The following is a 26,834-nucleotide window of genomic DNA, read 5'->3' on the forward strand; positions in this document are numbered from 1 at the left end:
AAATTTAATAAATAAAATTTCCTATAAGCACAAAAAAAATGTATAAGATACAAAACTTAGCAAAATGACAGACAAATGCTTCAGAAACAAACCAAAAAAAAAATACAAAGCCAACATTATTGTAACAAATCCAACCTCTATACGTTCATTAGTATAAAAAATGATTTTCAAAGTGAACTGTTTGAGTGCTTGAAAAAACGCGGAATGGGTATTTGTTCTGAAACACGTTACTGGGGATCGCTGTAATACGCCTGAAAGTCTGGTGTTGCATAAGACTTTATTCTGCTTTCGTTTGACATAGATTGTAAGCGGCTGTTGACCTTTCTCTTTGCATGTTAAGTCACTGCTAAACACAACATCGTACCTAGCGGTGGAATATTTTCCAGTGCAACAATTATATATATATATATATATATATATATATATATATATATATATATATATATATATATATATATATATATATATATATATATATATATATAAACATATATATATTATATATATATATATATATATATATATATATATATATATATATATATATATATATATATATATATATATATATATAAACATATATATATATATATATATATATATATATATATATATATATATATATATATATATATATATATATGTATATATATAGTTATGAGTTATGTTTGAATTGTTTTTACCCATCGGAGTTTAACTCCATCGATCCTTCAATAATAATCTCTTTACCAGTGTACATGTCCAATTTACCAATATAAGAATCGCCATACTGTAAAATATGAAACATAATGTAACAGATTTAACTTGGCTATAACGAGTGGTTTTAATTTCACCCAAATTAATAAGCATTGATTTTTCTTTCAATATAATTACTGTGTCGTACTTTTGTCTTTTGGGTATAAAGATGTATGATACATTTCGACCAACTGACAGACCGATTCCTTTCTTAGGCTATCGAAAAAGACCAATTACAATGCAATTTGGCAACACATTTGATTTAATTGGGTGCCTAAATAGCCTGGTAATAAATACAAAAATATTTGCTAAAATACTAGTTAATGGATGCACGCTTCACATCAGTGGCGTAGGCAGGGGGGGGGGGGGGGTTAGTAGGGGGGCCAAGCCCCCAATAGACCCCTTAGGTATATATATGTAAAGTATGAGGGGGGTGGGGTGCAAATCGAAAGCTTGTCCCCGGGTTAAAATTGGAACCCCCCCCCCCCCCCCCTTGAGACGATCCTGGATACGCCACTGCTTCACATTGTCAAACAGATAAGACCGATGTTTCATGTAAGAATATCAAATTGGCTTTGATTTTTGTTATCCTGTCATTTCAAGCCAGATAACAAAAATAGTCGAAGTACCAGTTCTTACAAGTTAATTAACATAAAGAACTTTGTAATTATGAGTGTGAAGCAGATATTTTTTATACATAATACTCTCCATGAATGTGGAATACTATAAACAATAACCTACAGTAAAATAACTACCTTTTTTGCGTATGGCTTACGAAATTTAAAGATCAGTTTTTTTTTAAAAAAAGTAGTGCTTATTCTTGATAATGACCATTGTCTTTTAATTTGAAACAAAAAACGGATGTGTAACAATAATTGTGTGTAAACAAATGAGATAGTATTTGCATTTTTTATGACTTACTTTGGATTGGTGTACTTTAGGCCTACGCCGTTCTTTTCTACCTTTCTTTCTCACTCTACAGTCCGAGAAATCAAAATACAAGGCAGAAGCCAGAAGAGAAAGCAGCAAACAGTTCAGTTTTACCATGGTTGTGCCCTAAACAATATTTTACCATAATGATTAAAAAATTAAGATTAACATTTTTTTTTTGGCACGACGGAGCAGCACATAATGCATACGCAGAACGAAAACGTAAACAAAACAAAAATGATATAAAAAGGTAAAAGAGTTTTCAAATCCAGAAAATAAATGAACACACACACATATATATTTATATATATATATACACATATATATATATATATATATATATATATATATATATATATATATATATATATATATATATATATATATATATATATATATACATATATATGTATGTATATATATATATATATATATATATATATATATATATATATATATATATATATATATATATATATATATATATATATATATATATATATATATATATATATATATATATATATATATATATGAAGGGCTCAGTGGAAAAAGTACTTAAGTTACATTTTTTTCAAAAATGAGTTAAGACCGGTATATTATTTGATTACCTACCCTTAACCATCCCTGTATATATATAATTATGTATGTATATATATATATATATATATATATATATATATATTTACTCCCACACCCACCCTTCATCTACATTCAACCCATCTATCGAAGTGTTTTTTCCAGACTTTTTTTTCTGGGGGGCTGGGGGTGGGGGGCTGGTGAAAGTATATGTTTTCTATATAAATTCCAATTCGCTGAGGGGGTGGGGGAAAACTATTTTCAGGGGTGGGAAATGGGTCGGAGCTTCTTTCTAACAACCCCCCCCCCCCTCACCCCCCATTCGAAGAGATGTACGGATGAAACTCTGCCCGAGAAAAAAAAAACTACAATTTTAGATTGACTATTAATAAAAAAAAATCGTGTTACATTTCTTTTCCCTTTAATTCTCTCATATTAAATGTCATTAATGGGTTGTTGTGTATAATTTAAAAAACAGTCATAGATACGCACAGTGAGAAACAAATTTAAAAAAAAAAAGTTAACAAACCTTTCGCCAATTTGAATAAACGAACTTGCCTAAACACTAGCAGCAGCTTTACAACCGTTGACACGTCGATGTAAACATGGCTGCCGTAGTTGTGTATTTCCGCTAGTATTATCTGTCCCGGTGTCAGCTGTTAATTAAATCAATTGGTGAAAGAATTCTAGGTCGTTACACGTTGACTATATAAGGGCGTGGTTAGTCTGTGATTTAAAAAGTTTTTAATGAAATCTTTTTTATTTGTCCGAATTTCAACGAAAAAATAATATATGTGTGTGTGTGTGTGTAAAATAAGTTTGCAAGGAAGCAGAACACACTTTAGGAAAGTAAAGGACGCTATACATTTAAATCCCTTATAATTTCATTGAAATATCACACTTTCAATGTGATAAACACCTACATTCTATTTAAGTGCTTGTAGTAAAAAAATATATTGATGCCAAAATTATACAATATTAAATCCTGTTATATTAGCCACATAAAAATCTTTGTATACCTATGTTGAACAATTTATAAAAGTTTTTAACAACAAAATCATCATATTATAGCTGTTTGTGTCAGTATTTCGTCAAGACGTTTTGCTACGGGGTGGGGGAGGCTTTAAATCCTCCCCCCCCCCCAATCGAAGAGATGCTTGGAAGAAACACTGATGTAGCTTTTACACTCACTATCAAAGCAATGTTGGTTCTAATGTTAAACATTACAGAGTAACGACGTGTAGCGTTCAGTCAGCCCTGTGGGTTACCGCACATGTGGGTTACCGCACATGTGGGTTACCACACAACCACACATGGTGGTTATCACACTATCTGACATATGGGTTATAACACAACCACACTTGTGGGTTACCACACAACCACATTTGGGTTACCACACAACCACATTGGGTTACCACACAACCACACATGCGGGTTACCATACAACCACACATGGTGGTTATCACACTGTCAGACATGTGGGTTACCACACAACCACACATGCGGGTTACCACACAACCACACATGGTGGTTATCACACTATCAGACATTTGGGTTACCACACAACCACACATGTGGGTTACCGCACAACCATAATGGGTTACCACACAATCTTACATGTGGGTTACCACACAACCACATTGGGTTACCACACAATCTTACATGTGGGTACCACACAACCACATTGGGTTACCACACAATCTGACATGTGGGTTACCACACAACCACATTGGGTTACCACACAATCTGACATGTGGGTTACCACACAACCACATTGGGTTACCACACAATCTGACGTGTGGGTTACCACACAACCACATTGGGTTACCACACAATCTGACATGTGGATTACCACACAACCACATTGGGTTACCACACAATCTGACATGTGGGTTACCACACAACCACATTGGGTTACCACACAATCTGACATGTGGGTTACCACACAACCACATTGGGTTACCACACAATCTGACATGTGGGTTACCACACAACCACATTGGGTTACCACACAATCTGACATGTGGGTTACCACACAACCACATTGGGTTACCACACAATCTGACATGTGGGTTACCACACAACCACATTGGGTTACCAAACAATCTGACATGTGGGTTACCACACAACCACATTGGGTTACCACACAATCTGACATGTGGGTTACCACACAACCACATTGGGTTACCACACAATCTGACATGTGGGTTACCACACAACCACATTGGGTTACCACACAATCTGACATGTGGGTTACCACACAACCACATTGGGTTACCACACAATCTGACGTGTGGGTTACCGCACAACCACATTGGGTTACCACACAATCTTACATGTGGGTACCACACAACCACATTGGGTTACCACACAATCTGACATGTGGGTTACCACACAACCACATTGGGTTACCACACAATCTGACATGTGGGTTACCACACAACCACATTGGGTTACCACACAATCTGACGTGTGGGTTACCACACAACCACATTGGGTTACCACACAATCTGACATGTGGGTTACCACACAACCACATTGGGTTACCACACAATCTGACATGTGGGTTACCACACAACCACATTGGGTTACCACACAATCTGACATGTGGGTTACCACACAACCACATTGGGTTACCACACAGTTAGACATGGAACAAATGCTTCATTTGTGACATACGCATTTAAAAAATAAAGTTTTTATATAGGGGATGTGTGTACTTAAAAATTGATTTAAGTTTCTGTTTATTTTTTACGTAGGCGGATAACCTTTGAAGATTTTACATACAGAATTCAATATGTGTCCGACCAGCGCTTCCAGAAATTTTAAGAGCGCATTTTCAGGAGTTAAAGTGGCCCCTAGTCCCGTCCCACGTGAATACATGTCTGATGTGGACTTTGAGTTTGACTGTTGTTCAAAGACTACTCTGAATAATTGGGGAAGGAGGTATATGTTAGGGCAGGGGTTCCCAACCCCGTGCCCGCGGGCGCCATGGCGCCCGCCGAACTATTCGTATGAGCCCGCCTCTCACTATTCGACAGAGACAGAATTTTTTTCATAAACATTATTGAATGGTTGAAGGGGATAGAAATCGAAAGTTTGAGGGGGTGCAAATCGAAAGTTTGAAGGGGGTGCAAATCGAAAGTTTGACGGGGGGGTGCAAATCGAAAGTTTTGTCCCCTGGTGACAGGAAGGGTCGCTACGCCTCTGGAAGGAGTTTGTCGATTTAAAATAGGTGGTGCCCGCCACCCTACCGATATTTTTAGAATGTGCTCTAGAGTAAAAAAAAGGTTGGGAACTCCTGAGTTAGGGTATAGTGAACTTCTTGACTTTAATTGTACCCGCTTTTTATCACTATTAAAATTGTAATACCATTCCTTTCGTTTAATTCTCTGTGGTAGAATCAATGGTCAAAGAGGACAAACAAGAAATTACTGCGATACACAAAAACTATGGGTTACTTCCTCTGAATGAACAGTTTATATTTAAAATAAAATGCAACGTCAAGATACGAATCTAATTCGTGCCGTTACATTACTTTTGTGTCAAATTGTTCGCACCTCAAAAGTATTCTCTCCATTGAAATTATATAGAACGTAGTTAATCCATTTCTCTCCCCAAAATGTCCCCTTTATTTATGTTACCTATTTTAATTTGAAAAAATTATTAATAGGTAACACGTGGAGATGTGTGGTTGCAGCCCTTTGCTCCCCAGGGGCCACAAAGGAGTGATTATAAAATTATAAAAAAGGCAAATGTCAAGCCATAATACGGTTTTTAAAAAATGTATATTCTTTTGAATTAAGACGATTTGAGCTTCTTGAAGACGCAGGCTGAAGTGTGGGTGATGTAGTTTTAAATCATTCGCTTACTCTTTCGGTCACTTTAAATAACTTACTCGTTAAACCCTGTGTGATATACTGAACACATCTGAAATTATCTATACTATTTGACATTTTAATTTAATTTCTAGATTCGTGCTTTTTTTTTTTTTCACTGGCTTGTGATTTTTTTCTGCAACGGTCAAAGGGAGGCAACAATTACATTACAGCGATGCAAGAAAAAAATGCAAAATTACTTCCCTTATTATGGATTTATATATTTCTCATTTACTGTATGTGTTTATAATGAAATATTGAGCAGAATTCTTTAAATGTGTAGTAATAAATAGATTATATCCTCTATGCAAGCCGCATTCAACCTTACTATTAAAATATAGTCTAGTGTGAAACTCTTGAAACATATGCAATTATAGGTTACATTAAATTATTGGTTGTTCATATACTAACTTGGGTTAAATAATGAAAGAGATACTAAACACATTAAAAGGCAAATAAACTGAATAAAGTCATGATTGTAGAAAATGTGTTTAATCAGTAAAACCTAAAATCATACATTTGTGCTGTACAAGCATAGTTTAGCATACAGTTAAAATTCTTTAAAAATCAAATCTCCAGATATAAAATATAACCTGGTCATTGATAGACAAAAAGATTAACAGGCAGCAGAAAAAAAAACATTGAATCAGTCGAAAATCATGAAAACAGTATAAACAATGAAACCTGCAGAAACAACGAACCAGTAAACCAGCATAAACAACGAACCATTAAACCAGCATAAACAACGACCCATTAAACCTTCAGAAACAACAACGAAACAAGCATTCTGCAGAACAAACGAAAATTCACTCCCTCAACAAGTGCAGCAATGGCGTATTAAAAGTTGCACTAACTTGATATTTGTAAATAATTCTTACTTAAAGGGGAAGTAATAATAAACTAAGCGTACACATGAAAAAGGGGCTTGTTGATCTTCACGATGATATATATATAAAGCAAGCAGCGGCAAATCTAAATATTAAGCAATTTAATATTTTCATGCGATTTATGTTTTTAAAATATGCCAGTTTTAAAACAAAATATTTCATTTGTTAAATATTGAACTTAATGGTGTAAATAAAAAGATTTTAAGTGTAGTTTCAATAGTGTAAACATTACATCAGGGATGGTTTTATATCCTCAGGGTAAACATTACATCGGAGATTTAGTTTAATACCAGTAGGGGTAAACATTACATCAGGGATTTAGTTTAATACCAGTAGGGTAAAAATTACATCAGTGATTGTTTTATATCCTCAGGGAAACATTACATCGGAGATTGTCTTATATTCTCAGGGAAACATTACATCAGAGAGCTTTAAATGCCATGTGACGAGCGCTGATGGTACGCTTTGACTACGTCATTTTGTAAACATCGTGGTCTGTACTCAGAGGACAGGTAAAGTGACCCAGTTGTAATGTTATAGTGGGTGGGGCAAGGTGCACATATTTATTTTTTACAGTGGGTGGATACACTGCACATCTTTATGTTTATAGTGGCTGGGTGGGTGGGTGGGACAGATTTGCGTATTGATATTATAGTTGGTGGGGCATTCTGGTTCTCTTTAATTGCTGGCATTTGACATTTATCTTGGTAAAAAACAATAAGGGTTTACATTTGGATATCTAATTATCAAGCTGGAAATCAATGTAACAAATGAAATAATCTTGTTTTAACAAATTGTTTATAAGCTGGGTGAACTTTAGAAAATTGTGAGGCATGGCAAATTCATGGTGTGTCACAAATTCTTTGGATGTTTGAAAGTGGGTGTGTATCATAAAATGGTAGAATTCAAGTAGGATAGGTGAGACAAAGTTGTTAGATGTGACAAAGTAGTTGGATTTGAAAAACTGGTTAAATATGAATGTGGTTGATTATGTAAGTGGCTGGATAAGAATGTGGTTGGATTATAAGTGGTTGGCTATGATTGTGGTTGGCTATAGTTGTGGTTGGGTATGATTGTGGTTGGGTATGAACTTAGTGGGATAATAAATTGAATATTGTTTCGCTAAAAGACAATCAGCCATCATCTACACAATGCCAGCTATATATTTAAAACAATATAACAACTTACTAGCAACACACTAATCAGAAATGTACAGTGGTAACTAAATAGTGTACAGGTACATTGGGAAACTATCATACAGGTACGGCATACTAGCATACATGTATAGAAGCAACTTTAGCAGTAAGGTATAGTTTAAGCAAGCTAGAATACAGGTATCCATGCAACATACAGGTATAGTCGAAGAAAGCTAGCAAGCAGGTATAGATGCAGCGCATAGGTATAGCAACATCAGCATACAAGTAGTGGCAGCAAACTAGCTTGTATATATAAGGACAGCAATATATCTATGGACACAACACTAGGATACACATTGTAACTGCATCAGTTTTCATTTATGTATACAGGCAGCATCCTAGCACACAGGTATTGTTACAACATGAAAGTACACACGTATAGAGGAAAGACTAGAATGCAGGTACAGAGGGAAATATTAGCATAAAAGTATATAGGTAACATTGTCATATGTTTCGTGCCAGCATTCTAGTACACAGGTTATTATTGCAGCACAATAGTACACACATAAAAGAAACACTATAACAGCAGGTACAGAGGAATAAACACTCATTATATAGGTAACATTGCCATACATGTGTAGTGGCAGCAAAGTCGCGTATAGTTATGGTGGCAACAAACTAGCATACAGTTATGGTGGCAACAAATTATAGCATGCTGGTATAGTGGAAACATTTTAGCATATTGTGGCACCACTAGCATAATCATATTGTAACTACATCATTTAACATTAAAGTATAGAGGTGGCATCAATTTATAAAGCTGCAGTGACAGTGATCTATAGCAACGTGACGACACACTAGCATACATGTATAGTGGCAACACAAGCAAACAGGTATAGTGGCAACACACTAGCATACAGGTATATGGCCAACACACTAGCATACAGGTATATGGGCAACACACTAGCATACAGGTATAGTGGCAACGCACTAGCATACAGGTATATGGGCAACACACTAGCATACAGGTATAGTGGCAATGTTGTAGCACAAAGGTATAGTGGCAACACAATAGCATACAGGTATATAGGCAACACACTAGCATACAGGTATATGGGCAACACACTAGCATACAGGTATAGTGGCAACACACCAGCATACAGGTATATGGGCAACACACTAGCATACAGGTATATGGGCAACACACTAGCATACAGGTATATGGGCAACACACTAGCATACAGGTATAGTAGCAACACACTAGCATACAGGTATATGGGCAACACACTAGCATACAGGTATAGTGGCAACACTAGCATACAGGTATAGTAGCAACACTAGCATACAGGTATAGTGGCAACACACTAGCATACAGGTATAGCGGCAACACTAGCATACATGTATATTGGCAACCCACTAGCATACAGGTATAGCGGCAACACACTAGCATACAGGTATATCGGCAACACTAGCATACAGGTATATCGGCAACACTAGCATACAGGTATAGTGGCAACACTAGCATACAGGTATAGTGGCAACACACTAGCATACCGGTATAGTGGCGACATTAGCATACAAGTACATTGGCAGAAAATTAGCATACACCTGAAGTTGCAAACTATATAGCACAGGTATAATGGCAAATGACTAGCATAGGGATATTGTGTCAACAACCTCAAATATACAAGTACATAATTGTAATGAATGTCACTAAACATTAAAGTGCCGTTTTCATATACTCGTAAATAAATTTGACAAAAGTCGAATATTAAAATCAATTAAGGGAGAGGAAATCAGAAAAGTAAATTAAAAAGAAAACAAGAACCACATTCTAAAACCTATCTCCTTACCAACACCATTTACATCGCGATCCACAACCAATCCGCTCTTTCTACACATCACACAATTCACACACATCCACATCAAACCACAACACACAGAGTTGTTTAAAACACACATTACCTCGCTACATGCTTATTCTGCCTATTCTTCGCACACTTCTTACCCCAACCAACTAATTACGATATCAAATGTGTGCTGTAAGCGTTAGAGAGAAAGATCTATAAAAAGGAAAAAATATGTGTTTAAGACAGAATAGAGACAAGAATAAAAGACATAATTGTGGTGCTCCACTAAAGTACATGATATGGCAACAGAATAAAGAGAACATTTTAGACAAGAAATTTGCTGGGATAAAAATAACAAATGACAAGAATTTTATTAATTAAGTGGGGTTATGTAATCATCTTATAGTTAAATGATAGTAAGTGTCAAGTAATGAGCAGCAAATCTGATGGGATAACTTGATTTGATGAAACGGATTTTAGAAGATTAGAAAAACGTCCTAATTTTAAAACAAAATATTTCATTTGTTAAATGACTTAAATAATCAACTTATGATACACGATTGAACTTTATTAATTCACATCTTGTTTTTTAACTTTAATTTCAGTAGGGTAAACATTACATCGGAGATTTAGTTTAATACCAGTAGGGGGTAAACATTACATCAGTGATTTAGTTTTATATCCTCAGGGTAAACATTACATCGGAGATTAAGTTTAATACCAGTAGGGTAAACATTACATCAGGGATTTAGTTTTATATCCTCAGGGTAAACATTACATCAGGGAGCTTTAAATGTCATGTGACGAGCGCTGATGGTACGCTTTGACTACGTCATTTTGTAAACATCGTGGTCTGTACTCAGAGGACAGGTAAAGTGACCCAGTTGTAATGTTATAGTGGGTGGGGGGGGGGGGCAAGCTGCATATCTTTATTTTTTACAGTGGGTGGCCACACCGCACATTTTTATATTTATAGTGGGTGGGTGGGACAGACTGCACATCAATATTAGTGGATGGGGCATTCTGGTTATCTTTAATTGGTGGCATTCGACATTTTGCTTACTGGGCCACAATTTTTATATCCTAACTACAAGATGAGAAGCAATTTAACAAATGAAATAATCTTGTTTTAAAAAAATTGTTTATAAAGTTGAGTTGACGTGAGAAATTCTTTAGAAGCTAGAAAGTAGAAAGGTATCATGAAAGGTTAGAAATCAAGTAGGTTAGACCTAAATTTGTGGTTGGAAATAAAAGTGGTTGGATATAATTGTGGATGGTTTTTCAAGTGGTTGACTATGATCGTGGTTGGATATAAACGTAGTGGGATATGAGATTGATTGTGGAAATAGGTAGTTTCGCAAAAGTATGGTCAGCCACTATCTAAATAATGCCATCAGGTTATATGATACAATGATAAACTAATTTACACGTATAGTGGTAACTAACATACAAGTGGTAACTAGCATACAGGTATAGTGGCAACACTAGCAAACAGGTATAGTGGCAACACACTAGCATACAGGTATAGTGGCAACACACTAGCATACAGGTATAGTGGCAACACTAGCAAACAGGTATAGTGGCAACACACTAGCATACAGGTATAGTGGCAACACACTAGCATACAGGTATAGTGGCAACACTAGCAAACAGGTATAGTGGCAACACACTAGCATACAGGTATAGTGGCAACACACTAGCATACAGGTATAGTGGCAACACACTAGCATACAGGTATAGTGGCAACACACTAGCATACAGGTATAGTGGCAACACACTAGCATACATGTATAGTGGCAACACACAAGCATACAGGTATAGAGGCAACACTAGCATACAGGTATAGTGTCAACACACTAGCATACAGGTATAGTGGCAACACTAGCATACAGGTATAGTGGCAACACACAGCATACAGGTATTGTGGCAACACACAGCATACAGGTATAGTAGCATACAGGTATAGTGGCAACACACAGCATACAGGTATAGTGGCAACACACTAGCATACAGGTATAGTGGCAACACACTAGCATACATGTATAGAGGCAACACTAGCATACAGGTATAGTGGCAACACTAGCATACAGGTATAGTGGCAACACTAACATACAGGTATAGTGGCAACACTAGCATACAGGTATAGTGGCAACACTAACATACAGGTATAGTGGCAACACTAGCATACAGGTATAGTGGCAACACTAGCATACAGGTATAGTGGCAACACAATAGCATACAGGTATAGTGGCAACACAATAGCATACAGGTATAGTGGCAGCGTTGTAGATACAGGTATAGTGGCAACAAAATAGCATACAGGTATAGTGGCAACACACTAGCATACACCTATAGTGACAACACATGCATACGGGTATAATGTCTACACTAGCATACAAGTACAGTGGCAACTAGCATACAGGTATAGTAGCAACACACTAGCATACAGGTATAGTGGCAACACTAGCATACAGGTATAGTGGCAACACACTAGCATACAGGTATAGTGGCAACACATTAGCATACAATTATAGTGGCAAAACACGCTAGCATACAGGCAATGGCAAAGCATACAGGTATTGTGGCGATGGCATAGCATACAGGTATAGTGGCAACACGCTTGCATACAGGTATAGAGGTAACAAACTAGCATAAAGGTTTAGTGGCAACATACACTAGCATACAGGTATTTAAGTAACAGTAGCAAACCAATAGCGGCAGCAAACTAGGATATAATTAAAGCAACACACTAGCATGCATGTATGATTGTAGCATACTAGAAATATGTATAGTAGTAACACTAGCATACCAGTAAGACTTAAGTGGATAGACTAGCATACATCATAAGCAACATCACATAGGCCTATAGTTGAAGCATACCAGGATACAAGTATAGTAGCAAAATTAGCATACATGTTTAGTGGCATAAACTAGCATACAGTTATAGTGGCACAGAATAGATTATAGTTATGGTGGCAGCATTAGCATACTTTTACATTGGGAAAACTTGCTTACAGGTATAGTAGCAGTACTCGCTAGGTATTGTGGGAACATAGGTATGGTAGCAAAACAATAGCATACTGGTATAGTAGCAATATACTATCACATCAGTATATAAGCAGCAATAGCATACATAAGTGAGAAACTGGTATAGAGATATAGTGGCTACACTAATATAATTATAAGGGCATATAAAGCATACAGGTATATTGGCAAATAGAACAATCTAGCACACACTGATTATTGTGTAAAAACCATGTGAATGGAATACTAAGAGATATGAATTAATACATACAGAACATTAACAAGGATGAACATACACATTTAGTATTTAGCAGTAATGTGTATAGAGAAAGTGAACTTTATGACTAAAATGAGATAATTAACCCCGTCATGATGAAATACCGGTCAATTGCTACTACACGTATAAAAGGGGAATATGGGTGTACAAGGCTTGTAAGCATTCTAGTTTTAACAAAGCTGTGGTTATAAGATTGAACAAAGTGGGCTGTAGAGGTAATAACCAGATAGGTTACAGGAAAAAGAAAAATGTACATGAACAGTTCCAGTAATGAGAAAAAGCTGGTGTGGTCATGTTGTGTGCGCAGTCTGATACAACATTTTTGTGTACTTTACCAAAATAACTGCAATGTCGTGAAGCTTAGAGTGAGCACTGTATGTGATAAAGCCATCGAAATTAAATTGTTATATTCAATAATTAAGCTAACAGATTCCGCATGTTTAACATACAATTTGGCAGACAAAAATCAGTTTAGTAATATTGGTAGAGATGTATGTAAGTATAGATGAGGAATGTGTTTGCCGACTTAGGATATTTAAAAGGCAGTACCTGCAAGTATTGTAGGAAATTTAAAATTGCAGAACAGATGATTACAGGTGGAAACTATATCTAGAGGTGAAAAATAAACACCTTATATGGTATACTAGGCTTAAAATAAATGTAGTGACAAACAGTAAAGTATAAACTTGTTTAAATAGACAGGTTAGGTTTAAAGTTTAAATAAAGAGGTATCCAAGTGGTAGGTACACAGAATAACAAGATTAAAAGCTGCACTGACTGAATGACATTGACTGAATGACACTGGCCGAATGACACTGGCTGAATGACACTGACTGAATGACACTGACTAAATGACACTGACTAAATGACACTGACTGAAATGACATTGACTGAATGACATTGACTGAATGACATTGACTGAATGACATTGATCGGAATGACAGATGAAACTTACTGACTTACAACTAACTGAATTATTTTAGACTCAACAGAATGGCATTGAAGCATCTAAATGACAGATTCAACCATAGAAAATAGACAAAACTGAACTATTTATACAACTGAATGTCATTGACCATGTTGAATGGCATTTATCAAACTGAATGACATTTATCAAACTGAATGACATAACCCAACCGAATGACATAGAACCAAAAGATTGATAAAGACCAAGCAAAAGTCCACCAACCAAACACATAACTTATTTTATATCAGAAAACAGATTATCATGCTAAGCAAAAGTTTAAGAAACATTCATGTACCATATTTAAAATACATAGTTCATACATTAGAGAAAAATATGTATGTGAATCCATGATGCTAAATAGAGAATGTATGATGTGTAAGTAGCACAACTCTAAGACATCTAATCCACACTTAGTTCCACACATTAAAAAAGTTAATTGTTTTCATATAAATGTAGGTACACACAGATTCAATATAATCAAGTCCTACCATATAATAGTTTTTAAATAAGAACTTGATCACAAACTTAGCTAAACCAAATTACATGAAAGGAGTTGAAAAATTGTCTGTCCCCACTTTAGGTCATACATTTCTGGATGTTAACACTAACTTGCTAGCTGATCTGATGAATGTGAATTTATTCAGATCTGAGTTGTTGATGAATATGTGGGTAACAGATGGTTTGCTTGGAGCTTAGTTTTTATAAGATGAATCTGCTCTGAGCGTAACTGTTTTTACACACGAGGTGCTTAAAAAAGGATGATTTGCTTTGCTTTACTTAAAGCAGTAAACCTGATGATTGGCTTTACTGAAAGCAGTAAACCTGATTATTTGCCTTACTTAAAGCTGTAAACAGGATGATTTGCTTTGCTTAAAGCTGTAAAGAGACATAATGCTTTGCTTTGCTTAAAGCTGTACATAGGACGATTTGCATGATACTGTAAACAGACAGGATGGTTTGCTTGAAGCAGTAAACAGACAAGTGATTTGCCTAAAGCTGTAAACAGATCAGATGATTTGAAGCTGTAAACATTATTTGCTTGAAGCTGTAAACAGTCAGGATGGTTTGTCTGAAGCTGTAAACATGATGATATCCCTGAAGCTGTAAACAAGACCGGATGATTTGCCTAAAGCGGTAAACAGACCAGATGATTTGTCTGAAGCTGTAAACAGATAGTATGCTTTACTTGATGTAGCTGTAGCATTTCAACTAAGCTCTTTATATTATTTTGATACATTGTTCATCCTCACCACTCCTTAGTGGCAGAATCTGTGAGAATAGTCTCCACTGGATGTTGGGCAGTCATGTTTGTCTCCTCTTGTTTTGGTGATGTCCTCCTGGTGGTCTTCTTTTGATCCAGTTATATCCTTTGTAGTCTCCCTTTGATTCACTGATGTTCTTGTTGTTCTTTCCCCTGGATTCAGTGATGTTCTTGTTGTTGTCTCCCATTGATTCAGTGATGTTCTTGTTGTTCTTTCCCCTGGATTCAGTGATGTTCTTGTTGTGGTCTCCCCTTGCCCTTACTCCAGTAAAATCCTGGTTGTCCCCCTTCTTGTGAAGTCTTGTTCGTCTCCATTACTTCCCGAAGTATGCTACACCTGTAGTTTGCAAACAAACACATTTTTAAAAGTATATCAATAAGTTAAAACAGTTTTGTTATAAGAACTAGCCATAAAAACAAATGTTTAAGTATATCAAAAAGTTATAACTGTTATAAGAACTAGCCATAAAAACAAAAGTTTAATTAGATCAATAAGTTAAAGAGTTTTGTTATTAGAACTAGCCGTAGGTTAATCTTTGATGTGAAAATCTTACAATCTGATTGAAGCTGGTCTTTATCTGGGTCCCACTGCCTGGGCCCCCACAGCTGAGCAGCTCATACCTACATTAAAGTATTAATGACTTTCTTAAGACATGTATATAAATAAATAAAACTACAGGTGCTATGATACAATTTGAAAAAAAAATCATACTGTGGCTAAAGGTAGGAAAATCAAATATAAACAGGGCTACTCTCAGCTGACAGTGTTGCGATTAGCTAGAAGTATACAGCCTTTAGTTAAGCAACTCATCTTAAAACTGACTTGTATTCTAAACCTAATAGCTTATTTTTTGTCCAGTAAAGAAGGTTGGACAATTTAAAACTACAATAAAATGTATATAAAGTATAAACTATCAAACTTTGTCCAATAAAAAGTTAGTTGACCAAGGAAATAAATATTAAGAGTAGAGAAGCAACTTTACACATTCATTTAAAGGTAAAATGTAACCAATATAGTACCATACCTAATTGTAATGTTTCCTGTTGAAGAAATTACTAATAAAAAGCAAGAATAGATTTGACTGACAGTAGCATAAAAACCCATAAAATTACCTAATGAAGCTTGTGTAGATTTGTGAATTAAAAAAAATAATAGAAAGTATATAAAACAATTTTAGAGTACATTACCAATGATAGGAGTATTTATAATCAAATCTGGAATAAAATAAAATGCAGTTAAATCATTTACATGTAGGAAACAAAGCTGATAGGATGATATACAAATCAAACCTAAACATTAGATATTCATGTAAGAAACAAAGCTATAATGTAATATTTATGTAGGAAACAGACAAAGGCAAGGCAAAGTATACTGAACATTATAATAAAACATAAAAATTGCTTAAACTATATGAAATGAACCAAAGTAATTAAGAAAAGCAGTTTTATAAACCATATTTATAACTAAAGTATTTAGTAACAAGAAAACAAAGTAATATTTAAAATATTGTAACATGTGTTAATTAAAGACCTCAGTAAAATAAATATCATATAGCCTGTTTATATGTATATATGATTTAGCATACATATTAAAAATATTTTTAAAAGTGATCAACGTTAAATTCATTCTTATATGAACAGATTAGTTGAGTAAATGGATAAAATTATGTATCGGGGAAGAATTATAGACATCAATTTAATCCTAAAACATATTTGAATGATAATATGTAGATTTGTGTAAATCAAGATACAGAAAAAAACCTTCAAATCAATAAAATATTGAACACAAAGTTAATACTAACACATTAAGTTCATACAATGGAATTCAAATACTCATGTATATGAACAAAGCTTGTGGGTATGATTCTCATGTCATTTCATAAGAATACTAAAAAATATAATGAAAATTAACCATTTGATGTAGGGTTAGTATAGGCATTTGTCAAAGCAAATGTGGCCGGCAGTCATTGTAATTTTTAGAAAGAAATAGAAAAAAATAAAGTGTAAAAAGTTTATACTAAACGAGTATGGAATATAGAGAATGTTTTTAGAATTAACCTCTCTAAATAAACATTCATCAACAAAAAAAGATGTTGAGATTTTAAGAAAAGTGCATTCAATATTCATTATAATATATAAAATATAACATTTTGCATCCTATATTGTGTAGCCCTATATGTATATAAGGAGAAAAACTTAATGATCAATATCAGACAATTTAACTATAATATTTAAAGTTACTGAACCAAAGGCTGAAAAAATTAGTATTAGCAAAAGTAGTAATCTAATGTTTCAAAATTCCTCATGTGGTAGCATGGTTAATATACAGGCCAATTATATAGTAAGGCCTGTAGACAGATAACAAATGTAGGCCTCAATATAAGATAGATATACATAGTATGCATAAGTAATAGGCCACTAATAGGCCCACAAGTCTACAATTAAATTAATTTTAACTATGTTATAGAAACATAAATATTAAGTTATTGCAAGAGACAAAATTGCATAGACATTTAGAATAAATAAGAAAAAAATGTTTACCTAATAGTAAGTACATTCTTTATATATTTAATTAAATTATTGAAACAAATATCCATCATTACTTAGCTGTGGGCAAGTAATTATAACTTTTGAAACAATGTTCAGATTTTCTAGATCTATGTGATTCAATGTTTAATGTTTGATTAATAAATAAAAAGGAAAATTAATTAAAGTAGCATGGTGGGAGTAGGGAATTTACCAAATGACTAATGGTAGACTACATAGAAAGAAGCTAGAAAGGTAAATTGAAGAAAAATGATACAAACAAATGTAAAAAATATTGCAAAAGATAACATTAACAGTAGATATGATTAAACAGTCAATATTAGACAGGAGATGTTTCAATAGGTCAATGTGACATTTTAAATGACTTTATTACAATATTAAAAGCTTAGACCTTAGTTAGTCATATACCAATATCTACAAAACTGACTGTTGGCATATAGGTCTAGCCTAGTTAAATAACTAACAATAGTTTGGTGAGCTAATCATAATAAAATTAATAATGTCAATGTATGTTTGTAACAGTCATGTCTAATTTTCAGTCTTTATAAATTAGGTTAAATCTAGATCTGTAGGCTCCTATTAAATTACTAATTAGCATTATTGTATTTACTCGTAATCTAATTCAGAATTAGTATGGGTAAGTATGTATTACTATTAGTAGTACTAAGTAGGCATAATAAATTAATAAATGTAACAGATATGCTGATAATGACTAATACTAATACTATTAGTCTAATACAATAGCAAATGGGCCTATACTTAGGCCTATAGGCATAGGCCCCGAATAAAATACTGATAGGCCTATAAAATATAATATTAATATCAATATCATAATGTATTTATTTAAATCTAGATCTAGATTACAAATAAATAAACTATAGAAAGAGTAGAGCTCAGAGTATATGAACTAATCTTGGTAATCTTTTAGCTGGTGTTTAAAATTAAGTGTCTCTGTCTCCATAATCTGTCTCGACCATCTGACCACACATTAAACATTCACCAAAGTGACAACACTAAAAGTTGTGCGCCAAGGGTACACCTATGTTTTAACACACAACACTTCAGTGGACTCAAAATTGATATCTGGCTTTTTAAATTGACCAATGGACATTTGTTTTACATTGACCGCATTTAGGTACAAGACAAAACAAATCAAAATAAGTGAGTTGTAAACAAATCAGCACGCCAACGGTCCATGATCCCGTGCCCTGTGTAGACCGTAATACCCACCCCCTCCCCACACCCCTCCCGTACTACCGCCCACACAACACACCACACAACAGTGAGTTGTTACACAACGATGTGACGTTTATAAAACCTAATTTTAAAAATAAAATAGGTGTGTAATACAATTAAATATCAAGTAATTAATATCAATAAAAATAGTTAGGGAAATCAAAGGGCTCTAGTGATGTGTGGGTATAGGTAAGTCAGGAAATGGTAGGCCTAATTAATTGAGATAGGAAAGGACATGGGTTGCTTTAGAGACAAATGGGTATATATTCTAAATTGTAACCCCCCCCCCCCTCTCGAACTTTTCATTTTCCAACCCATTTTGGCGCCCTCCCCCCCCCCCCCTACGGTCGGCGCCAGGGGACATTTGTCCCCCCCCCCCCCCTGCCCCCTCGATAAGCCTCTGCCCCCTTCCCCTGTAACCCCGTTTGTCGGCCCTTAAGTGCATGGAAGACTGTTTTAATAAACGTATAGCTGATAGCCACTAAGCATGTCTGTAAGTTACTTTCAGACTTTTTTTTTTGGGAGGGGGAGGGTGAGGGGAGGCTAAAATTGTCCGCTGTGGGGTCGGACACAGCTAAAAAATAAACATGATTTATATATGCATTTATATATTTTGTTCAGAGGGTAGGGGTGCAGAGATACCTGAAGTAAACAATGCTTGTCTGTAGGCCCATAGCCGCTCGTTCCACAACCGATGAGTTAAACTACGGTCTGCTTGTACCTGCGCATGTCAATTACTTGAAGTGGCCGATATGTTGGACATTTTTGTTATATAAATATAGAATAAAGGACAGGGATGCAGTGGCGGAACTAGAAAAAAAGGGCCACCCCGCAAAAAATTGTTTAGGCCCCCACCCCTATATATATATATATATATATATATATATATATATATATATATATATATATATATATATATATATATATATATATATATATACAAATATAAAATGCGAACATAGGGTACTTATTAATATTGCTGGCCAAATACAACATGTCATTATTGTCATGCGTACTTTGAAAGTCTGTTTTAGTTTATTTTTGCTATACGACCTCACAGCCAATAGACTTAGAAGGTCAAAAGAATATAATTCATGAAAGCTTTGTATAAAGTAATGGTGTCTCGTGTAATGTTTATTTTTATGTTGTTTTTTTTTTTGTATTTATATTATTCATTTTAAATACATTTTCTTTTTATACAATGTCATTCTTTAGAAAGTAATTTATTAAAAAAATAATAATTAAGAGAATTAATTGCTTTTTAGTTTGTTTAGTAAAAATCTATTTAAATGAGCTTATGAGCACCCATATTTGACTATTTAAAAAAGGGAAATAAGTCATGGAAGTGGTTGGAACGTGTGCTTATCTTTGATAAGTTTGATTGTTGGAGAAAGAGAACTCGGCTTTCACAGTGGTTTAGAAACAAAGGGAAAAAGAATATACAAGAACTTGGGTTGGTGTTAATAGAATAAAGATAATCCAACCGCAGCTGCTGTAATCTTTTTACAAAACAACCATCAAGTCAAAAATGCAAGAAAATTAAAAAAAAAATTAAATACAAATAATGTTATTATGGTCGGCTGTGTGCCCCTAAATGGCGTGCCCCCCCCCCCCCCCCCGGCACTGTAGTTCCGCCCCTGCAGGGATGGAAGTACAATACCACTCCCAAGTATATATGTGTGTGTGTGTAAGTTGATGAGAATACTCCAGGTAAGGTTTCTGCCCCTCACAAGCACTGTTTCTTCCATACATTTTTCTCCGGGGGGGGGGGGGGGGGGCTTGATATTTTCGGGGGGGGGGGCTCTGCGAAGAGATGCCTAAGGAAGGAACAATGCTCACAGGTCCTCTTAATTTAAAAAAAAAAGAATGGCATTGAATTTTGAGTAATCAGAGGAATTAACCAGGATTTGAATATATTGCGTAAATATTAACTTGGTTGTGTCCCTTTGTCCGTAAATCATTCTTTAACAAAAAAACATAAAGTCTAGTTCTAAAACACAAAAATATAACAAAACTTCTGGGAAGGTTTCTGCGAAAAATAATTTATATTCTGGAGTGTCTGTGCCCCTGTAGGATGCTATGTGGCATCCCAGAATCCCCCGCAAGACTTTCATACAGAACGCAATGGGTCGTCTTTTGTTTAAACAAGATACGTGTCGTGAAATTACTCCCCAAATCAAAGAATCCATCTTGTGACTCAGCAGTAATACTGACAACATGAAGAAAAATCAGAGAATATATTTCTTCGTCTTTCAGCTCAGTGTAATAACGCCGCAGTTCGGTTTCAAGAGATGCCAAGAAATCTCCTCTTTCAAATTTTTATTTACCTCACATTCAGATTCATCTCCCACACTGCAGAGTTTCTCAAACACGACAATATTTCGGAGATTTATTTTTCCTCGGCAATATTGCTGACTGGATAAACATGCTCCGATATTGTCGTGAAGAGTAGTTCTATTCGTTTTATTTCCCTGAAGCTGGATGCTGTTCTAATATATCTGCTAGGCATGCTACTCTCTTCAACCAATCTCATTCGTCGAAGTATTTGTTCGATTTAATAAAATACAAGTCATTACAATGAATTTATGTAAATACAACTTGAGTAGTAAAAGCGACACCAAAAATATGGAAAGATAGAAAGTAATGTTTATTTTTTTTTAAATGTAAAATTTTCATATTACTATTAACGCTTAATTAAATATATTTAATGTACGAAACATACAAATATCATTAAAGCATAAAACCTAATAGAGTGACTCAATTATTGTGTTATTTACGTTTGTTATTTGTAATGTTTTGATTTGTTTTTATTACCTATTTAAAGTCGAGTTTCTTTGTTTCCATACATTTTGAAGATTCTGTTTCAAGAACGATGTTAACAACTTAGATATCTTCCGTCACGTACACGATGAGTCGCGCCAGAGGCGTAGAGAGGGGGGGGGGGGGGCAGGGGGGTACATATGTCCCCGGGCGCCGACCTTAGGGGGCGCCAAAATGGGTTGGAAAAACAAATTAAAATCTCATTTTAGGTGCAGTTTTGCATTATAAATATAAAAAATATATGGGGGGGGGGGAGGGTGCAAATGGAAAGTTTGAGGGGAGGGGGGGGGGCAAATTCAAGGTTTGATCAAACTTCACATTACTGAAGTAGAAAAGACTTTTGTTATCGGCCATGTGTCAGCGGTTGTGTTATCTTTGAGAGTCCGGACTACGCCCCTGTTTTCTGCTTACTCGTAGTTTGTTGTATCTTGTGATATCCCTTATGGAGGGCTCTATGTTCTTCATTTTACTGTATACATATTTCATAACCATGTGGGACGGCGTGGCGTAGCAGGTAGAGCGCTAGGCAGCTAATCCAAAAGTCTGGCACTCGAATTCGGTTCAACGCAGTGAAACATCCCTGAGTCAACCCAGCTCAAATGGGTACCTATCTCGTGTTACGGAGAGTAAAGTTTGCTGGGCATTTTGCTGACCACATTATCCCCACAATATATCGAAGTCAAGAAACACATGAACTCTACTTTATCTGCCTAATGGATTGCTAGGTCTAAAGAGAATTTATTACTATAGTATGCACGTGTGCATTAATTATTTTGTTAATCTAAGAAAATACTAAATAGAAAATATCCATCAACAAATTTTAAGTAATGTATTCAAGTCTATAGCATAAGGATATATTAAAACACAATAAAATTAATTACTTCAATCCGTTAATTACACGAAAGACTAAATACAAATTGATTTGTAAGCAATGCACTGTATTTTTTATATAGCAGAAAATCTCTATACTGAAGTGTATTATGACGTAGCAGCTCTGGATATTATAAAACATTTTTTTATAGTACAGGGGTGGGCGTGTTCGAAAAGTCTCGAGATTAAACCCTCAAGTTTCCATAGCTAGGGACAGCAACTCTAGAAGAGACTTCTACAAAATCAAACCACTGATGTCTTATAGTTTGTTCCAGTGTGGACAAATGATCCATGACTCACGTTAAGGAAATACTTTTAACAGTGTGTGGCGGAGTGGTCTATCAATAGAGAGCTGGACTGCTAAACCGTAAGTTTTGAGTTCGAGTCCGGGTTCAAGTCAGTAGGCCGCCCCTGAGTCCACCCAACTCTGATGGGTCTAACTCACGTTAGGTAAAGTAAAGGCGGATGGTCATAGTGCTGACCACACTATCTCTTCATATACCGAGGTCACAGAAACAAGTGAACTCTAATTCACTTGCCCCATAGACCGTCAGGTTTGAAAGGGAAATTTACTTAACAGAGTATCATCATGTATGCTGAGAAAATTGAAGCAGATACAATCTACTTCATTTACTCGATGTGTGTTCGGTTTCAACGCAAGCATGATGATTGATAATTGTTAAAAAATTAGCATTATAACATTTAACTTATGCATAATATAATTAACCATAAAACGTTCTCAGTTTGGATCATGGCTGTCGTGCCAAGAACCATATGTAGACAAGGGCTGTAATCAGGACCGGGGATGACGTCATCAGATGCGCAGACGACAGGCGCGTGTACTCTATGACGTACTCTGGGTACGTCTGCTCCTCCCTGTACACGACGAACTCCCTAAAGACCCCGAGCATGGGGTCACTGAGGTCCGACACGACGGAGTCAAAGACGGCGGGCACGTTGTGATCGTCGGTCGTCGGTGGCTTGCTGGAGTTCCGGATACCTGTTGATTGATAACATAGTATCTTTTTTATAATGTATGAAACGTTTCTTGGTATCAAGTGAATAAGAGAAAAAAAAATGACGTTATTATATTTGATAATGAGACGGTGTGGTATCGGACTTAAGCGCACGAACGCTAACCCGAATGTCATGAGTTCGAATCCCCGGTATATCAATGAGGTAAAAGGATAATTGGTATCCACATCATTACATTATCCATATATGCCAAGGCAATATTCTATAAACAGATAAACTCTACTTCATCAAACAAATAAACTGCTAGGTCCAAAAGTGTAGCCTACAATGCATGATGAAAGTTCAAACCTTAAATTTAACACACTTTGAAACGAAAATAGAATTGATTTAATAATTACACAATAATTACATTTACTTATGTAAGAATTTTGCTAATAAACCTAGTAGACTTGTATACTCTATCATATGTTAGACATGAGTAAAAATCCATGTGTTCCACAAGGGCTTTATGAAACGTGTTTTTATTATGATAGCATATCAATTTCTTCAACACTTTCCAAAGTAAAATTACAAAAAATATAAATTCTCACAAATCTGCTAAGAAAAAGGACGTTTAGTTATTTATATTTACACATTTACCTAAACGAGACTGCTCACTTTGACAGAGGTAAATATTTCCCAGCATCCCACGCACTAGAAGCATCTTCTCTGTAAGGTTAGAACCAGGTAAATTGCTATCTGGAACATTAAAAAAAATATTTGTTAGTAGAAACCTTTTGTAGTGGAAATATATTTGAATCTGTTTTTGAATGTTAATAACATGTATTTTAATATTTACCAGGGCAACCTCGTATCTTGGAAATGATGTTTACATCTTCAAAAGAGTTGGTCTATATTGGTTTATATTTTCGTTTAGAACATAACTAGCTTTAGCCTCAAATCTTGAAACAAATGTTTACATTTTTATCATACGATTGTGTATGATCTTAAAGAAGTGTTTATATTTTTTTTAGAACTAAACTAGCTTTAGCCTTTAAATCTTCAGTTTACAATTTTAACATACAATTATCTCTGATCTTCATCAAGTGTTTATACTTTCGTTTAGAACTAAACTAGCTGTAGCTTCGAATCTTGCCACAATTGTTTTTTTTAACAAAGATGGTATCTGATGTTATACAAGCGAATATACTTTCGATTAAAACTAAACAAGAGTTTCAATAAATTACTCAATAGACGTTAGATCACAACAGCTGGTTATCATATATTTTCCGTCATATGTATATGTTCTATGCTGCTCTAAGTAGTACTGGCTACGAGAAACCTAGCCAAATCTTTGATGTCATTCATCCAATGATGTCATTTTTTAAGAGACAATAGCTTTGAACAAAATACATGTATACTAGGTAAAACAAACACATACATTGTTGGCCAAATCAATTTACCTGTATGTTTATAATTAAATTTAAAGTAGCTGTTTCTTAATCTAAAAAATAAATTACTGTCTGTTAATTTACAAACAAAAAAGATTTGACAGAATCTTGGTCTAAAAAAATTAAATTACATGTATATATTCAAACAAATAACCTGTCTTCATCAAAACAATACAAAATTAACTTAGTCTTGGTATAAACCAATCACAAATTAAATGTATATAGTCAAACAAAAAAGTCTTTTAATTAAAAAAAAACATTACCTGACCCTTGGTCTTAGTAAAAAATTACCTGTATAGCGTCAAACAAATAACATTTTTTTATCAAAGCAAAACAAAAATTACCTGTATATAGTCAAACATATAACATTACTTTATGAAAATAAAAAAAATAAAAATACCTGTATACTGGTCAGCTTTAGTGGACCTCTCGGCCATATAAATCCCTTTACCAAATCGGCCAAGACTGGCATACGACAGATTAAACCCGTTACCAGCGATACTTGAAACGTACTTGACCTTGGTGCCGTGAAACAGGTAACTCTCGTTAATCTCCGAATACATCTCGTCTCTCATGAACTTGGCCAGGTATTTGTCAGTGGACACAGACCCTCTAGACCCGCTAATCTCATCAAGCCTTGTTGCCACTTTGTCCATACGGTTTAGCAGAGTTTTCCTGAAAGCGTTGTATTTCCGAAACACAGCCGAGTTTTCGATTCTCTGAACGGCTAGAACTTTTATGCCTCGGTGGTGGAGGTCCCGGCCGTCATCGCCCTTACCCACAAGTTCCCCGTCCCACGCGCCAAGTGCCATCGCCTCCACGGCTTGGAACGTCTTCTCGTCGACGTCAACAAACGTCCAGGAGTCCGTATCACGTGACCAGTAAGACGGGAGGGAGTCTGGGAGAGATGCCGCGTATTTCATGAACTCCACAGTTCCGCGGGCGGGTGCTGATGTTGTTGTTGATACAGAAGAAAGGAGAGTGGTGATGGTGAGATGCCACACCCATGTCTGTTGCATTTTTAATTAAGCTGGGTGTGATGGCCTGGGTATTGCTTACTGTTTGTTTATAGGCGTGTCTCGCTGTAATAGACTAGACGAGGCTTGCTGTAATAGACTACACGAGGCTTGCTGTAATGGCCAATAATTTATTTTAGTAATGACACATATTTGCGCTGAGATAAGCATAAGACTTGCTCTGACTTATTGGCCCAGATTATGTCAGCTGTATTAGCCTAGACTTTGGTCGCTGGCAGGCTGAGACCTGGTCTAAAGTTTTGGTCCAGAACTTGCCTGAACTAGGCTCAGCTAACTGCAATGATTGAAAATTGACCTAAGATAATGACTTATGCTCAAGCAAGGACTGAGGCTTGACCTTATGTGATAAGGCTGGGCTTGGCCTGATGTAAAAGAGAGTTTGCAGTATAAAGCAC

The 26,834-nt window shown here is 35.3% G+C and overlaps 1 protein-coding gene and 1 long non-coding RNA gene across 2 annotated transcripts; both read right to left on the reverse strand.

The window, feature by feature from the left end:
- Positions 1-139: 139 nt before the first annotated feature.
- LOC131932888 (uncharacterized) lies at positions 140-2,886 on the reverse strand. Its single transcript, XR_009384740.1, has 4 exons — positions 2,774-2,886; positions 1,657-1,791; positions 684-769; positions 140-364 (listed from the first exon to the last, which is right to left on the reverse strand). It is a non-coding gene; the product is annotated as an uncharacterized LOC131932888 (long non-coding RNA).
- A 20,578-nt stretch (positions 2,887-23,464) lies between these two features.
- Positions 23,465-26,415, reverse strand: LOC131932887 (protein mono-ADP-ribosyltransferase PARP14-like). The gene is made up of 3 exons (XM_059289791.1): positions 25,803-26,415; positions 24,612-24,710; positions 23,465-23,997 (listed from the first exon to the last, which is right to left on the reverse strand). Exons 1-3 carry the CDS (start codon positions 26,323-26,325, stop codon positions 23,747-23,749), a joined length of 873 nt encoding a protein of 290 aa, XP_059145774.1. The 5' UTR covers positions 26,326-26,415; the 3' UTR covers positions 23,465-23,746.
- Positions 26,416-26,834: the final 419 nt, after the last annotated feature.

The sequence above is a fragment of the Physella acuta genome, unplaced genomic scaffold (assembly GCF_028476545.2).
Source record: "Physella acuta isolate Inbredline_101_S28 unplaced genomic scaffold, ASM2847654v3 ptg002306l, whole genome shotgun sequence".
Classification (NCBI taxonomy): domain Eukaryota; kingdom Metazoa; phylum Mollusca; class Gastropoda; family Physidae; genus Physella; species Physella acuta.

Coding starts and splice junctions, on each gene's coding strand:
- LOC131932887 (XM_059289791.1), bottom strand. CDS start 26,325: ATGAAATACGCGGCATCTCTCCCAGACTCCCTCCCGTCTTACTGGTCA. Junction 24,711..25,802: donor TAAAGCTGACCAGTATACAG/GTATTTTTATTT, acceptor TTAATGTTCCAG/ATAGCAATTTACCTGGTTCT. Junction 23,998..24,611: donor AAGTGAGCAGTCTCGTTTAG/GTAAATGTGTAA, acceptor ATCAATCAACAG/GTATCCGGAACTCCAGCAAG.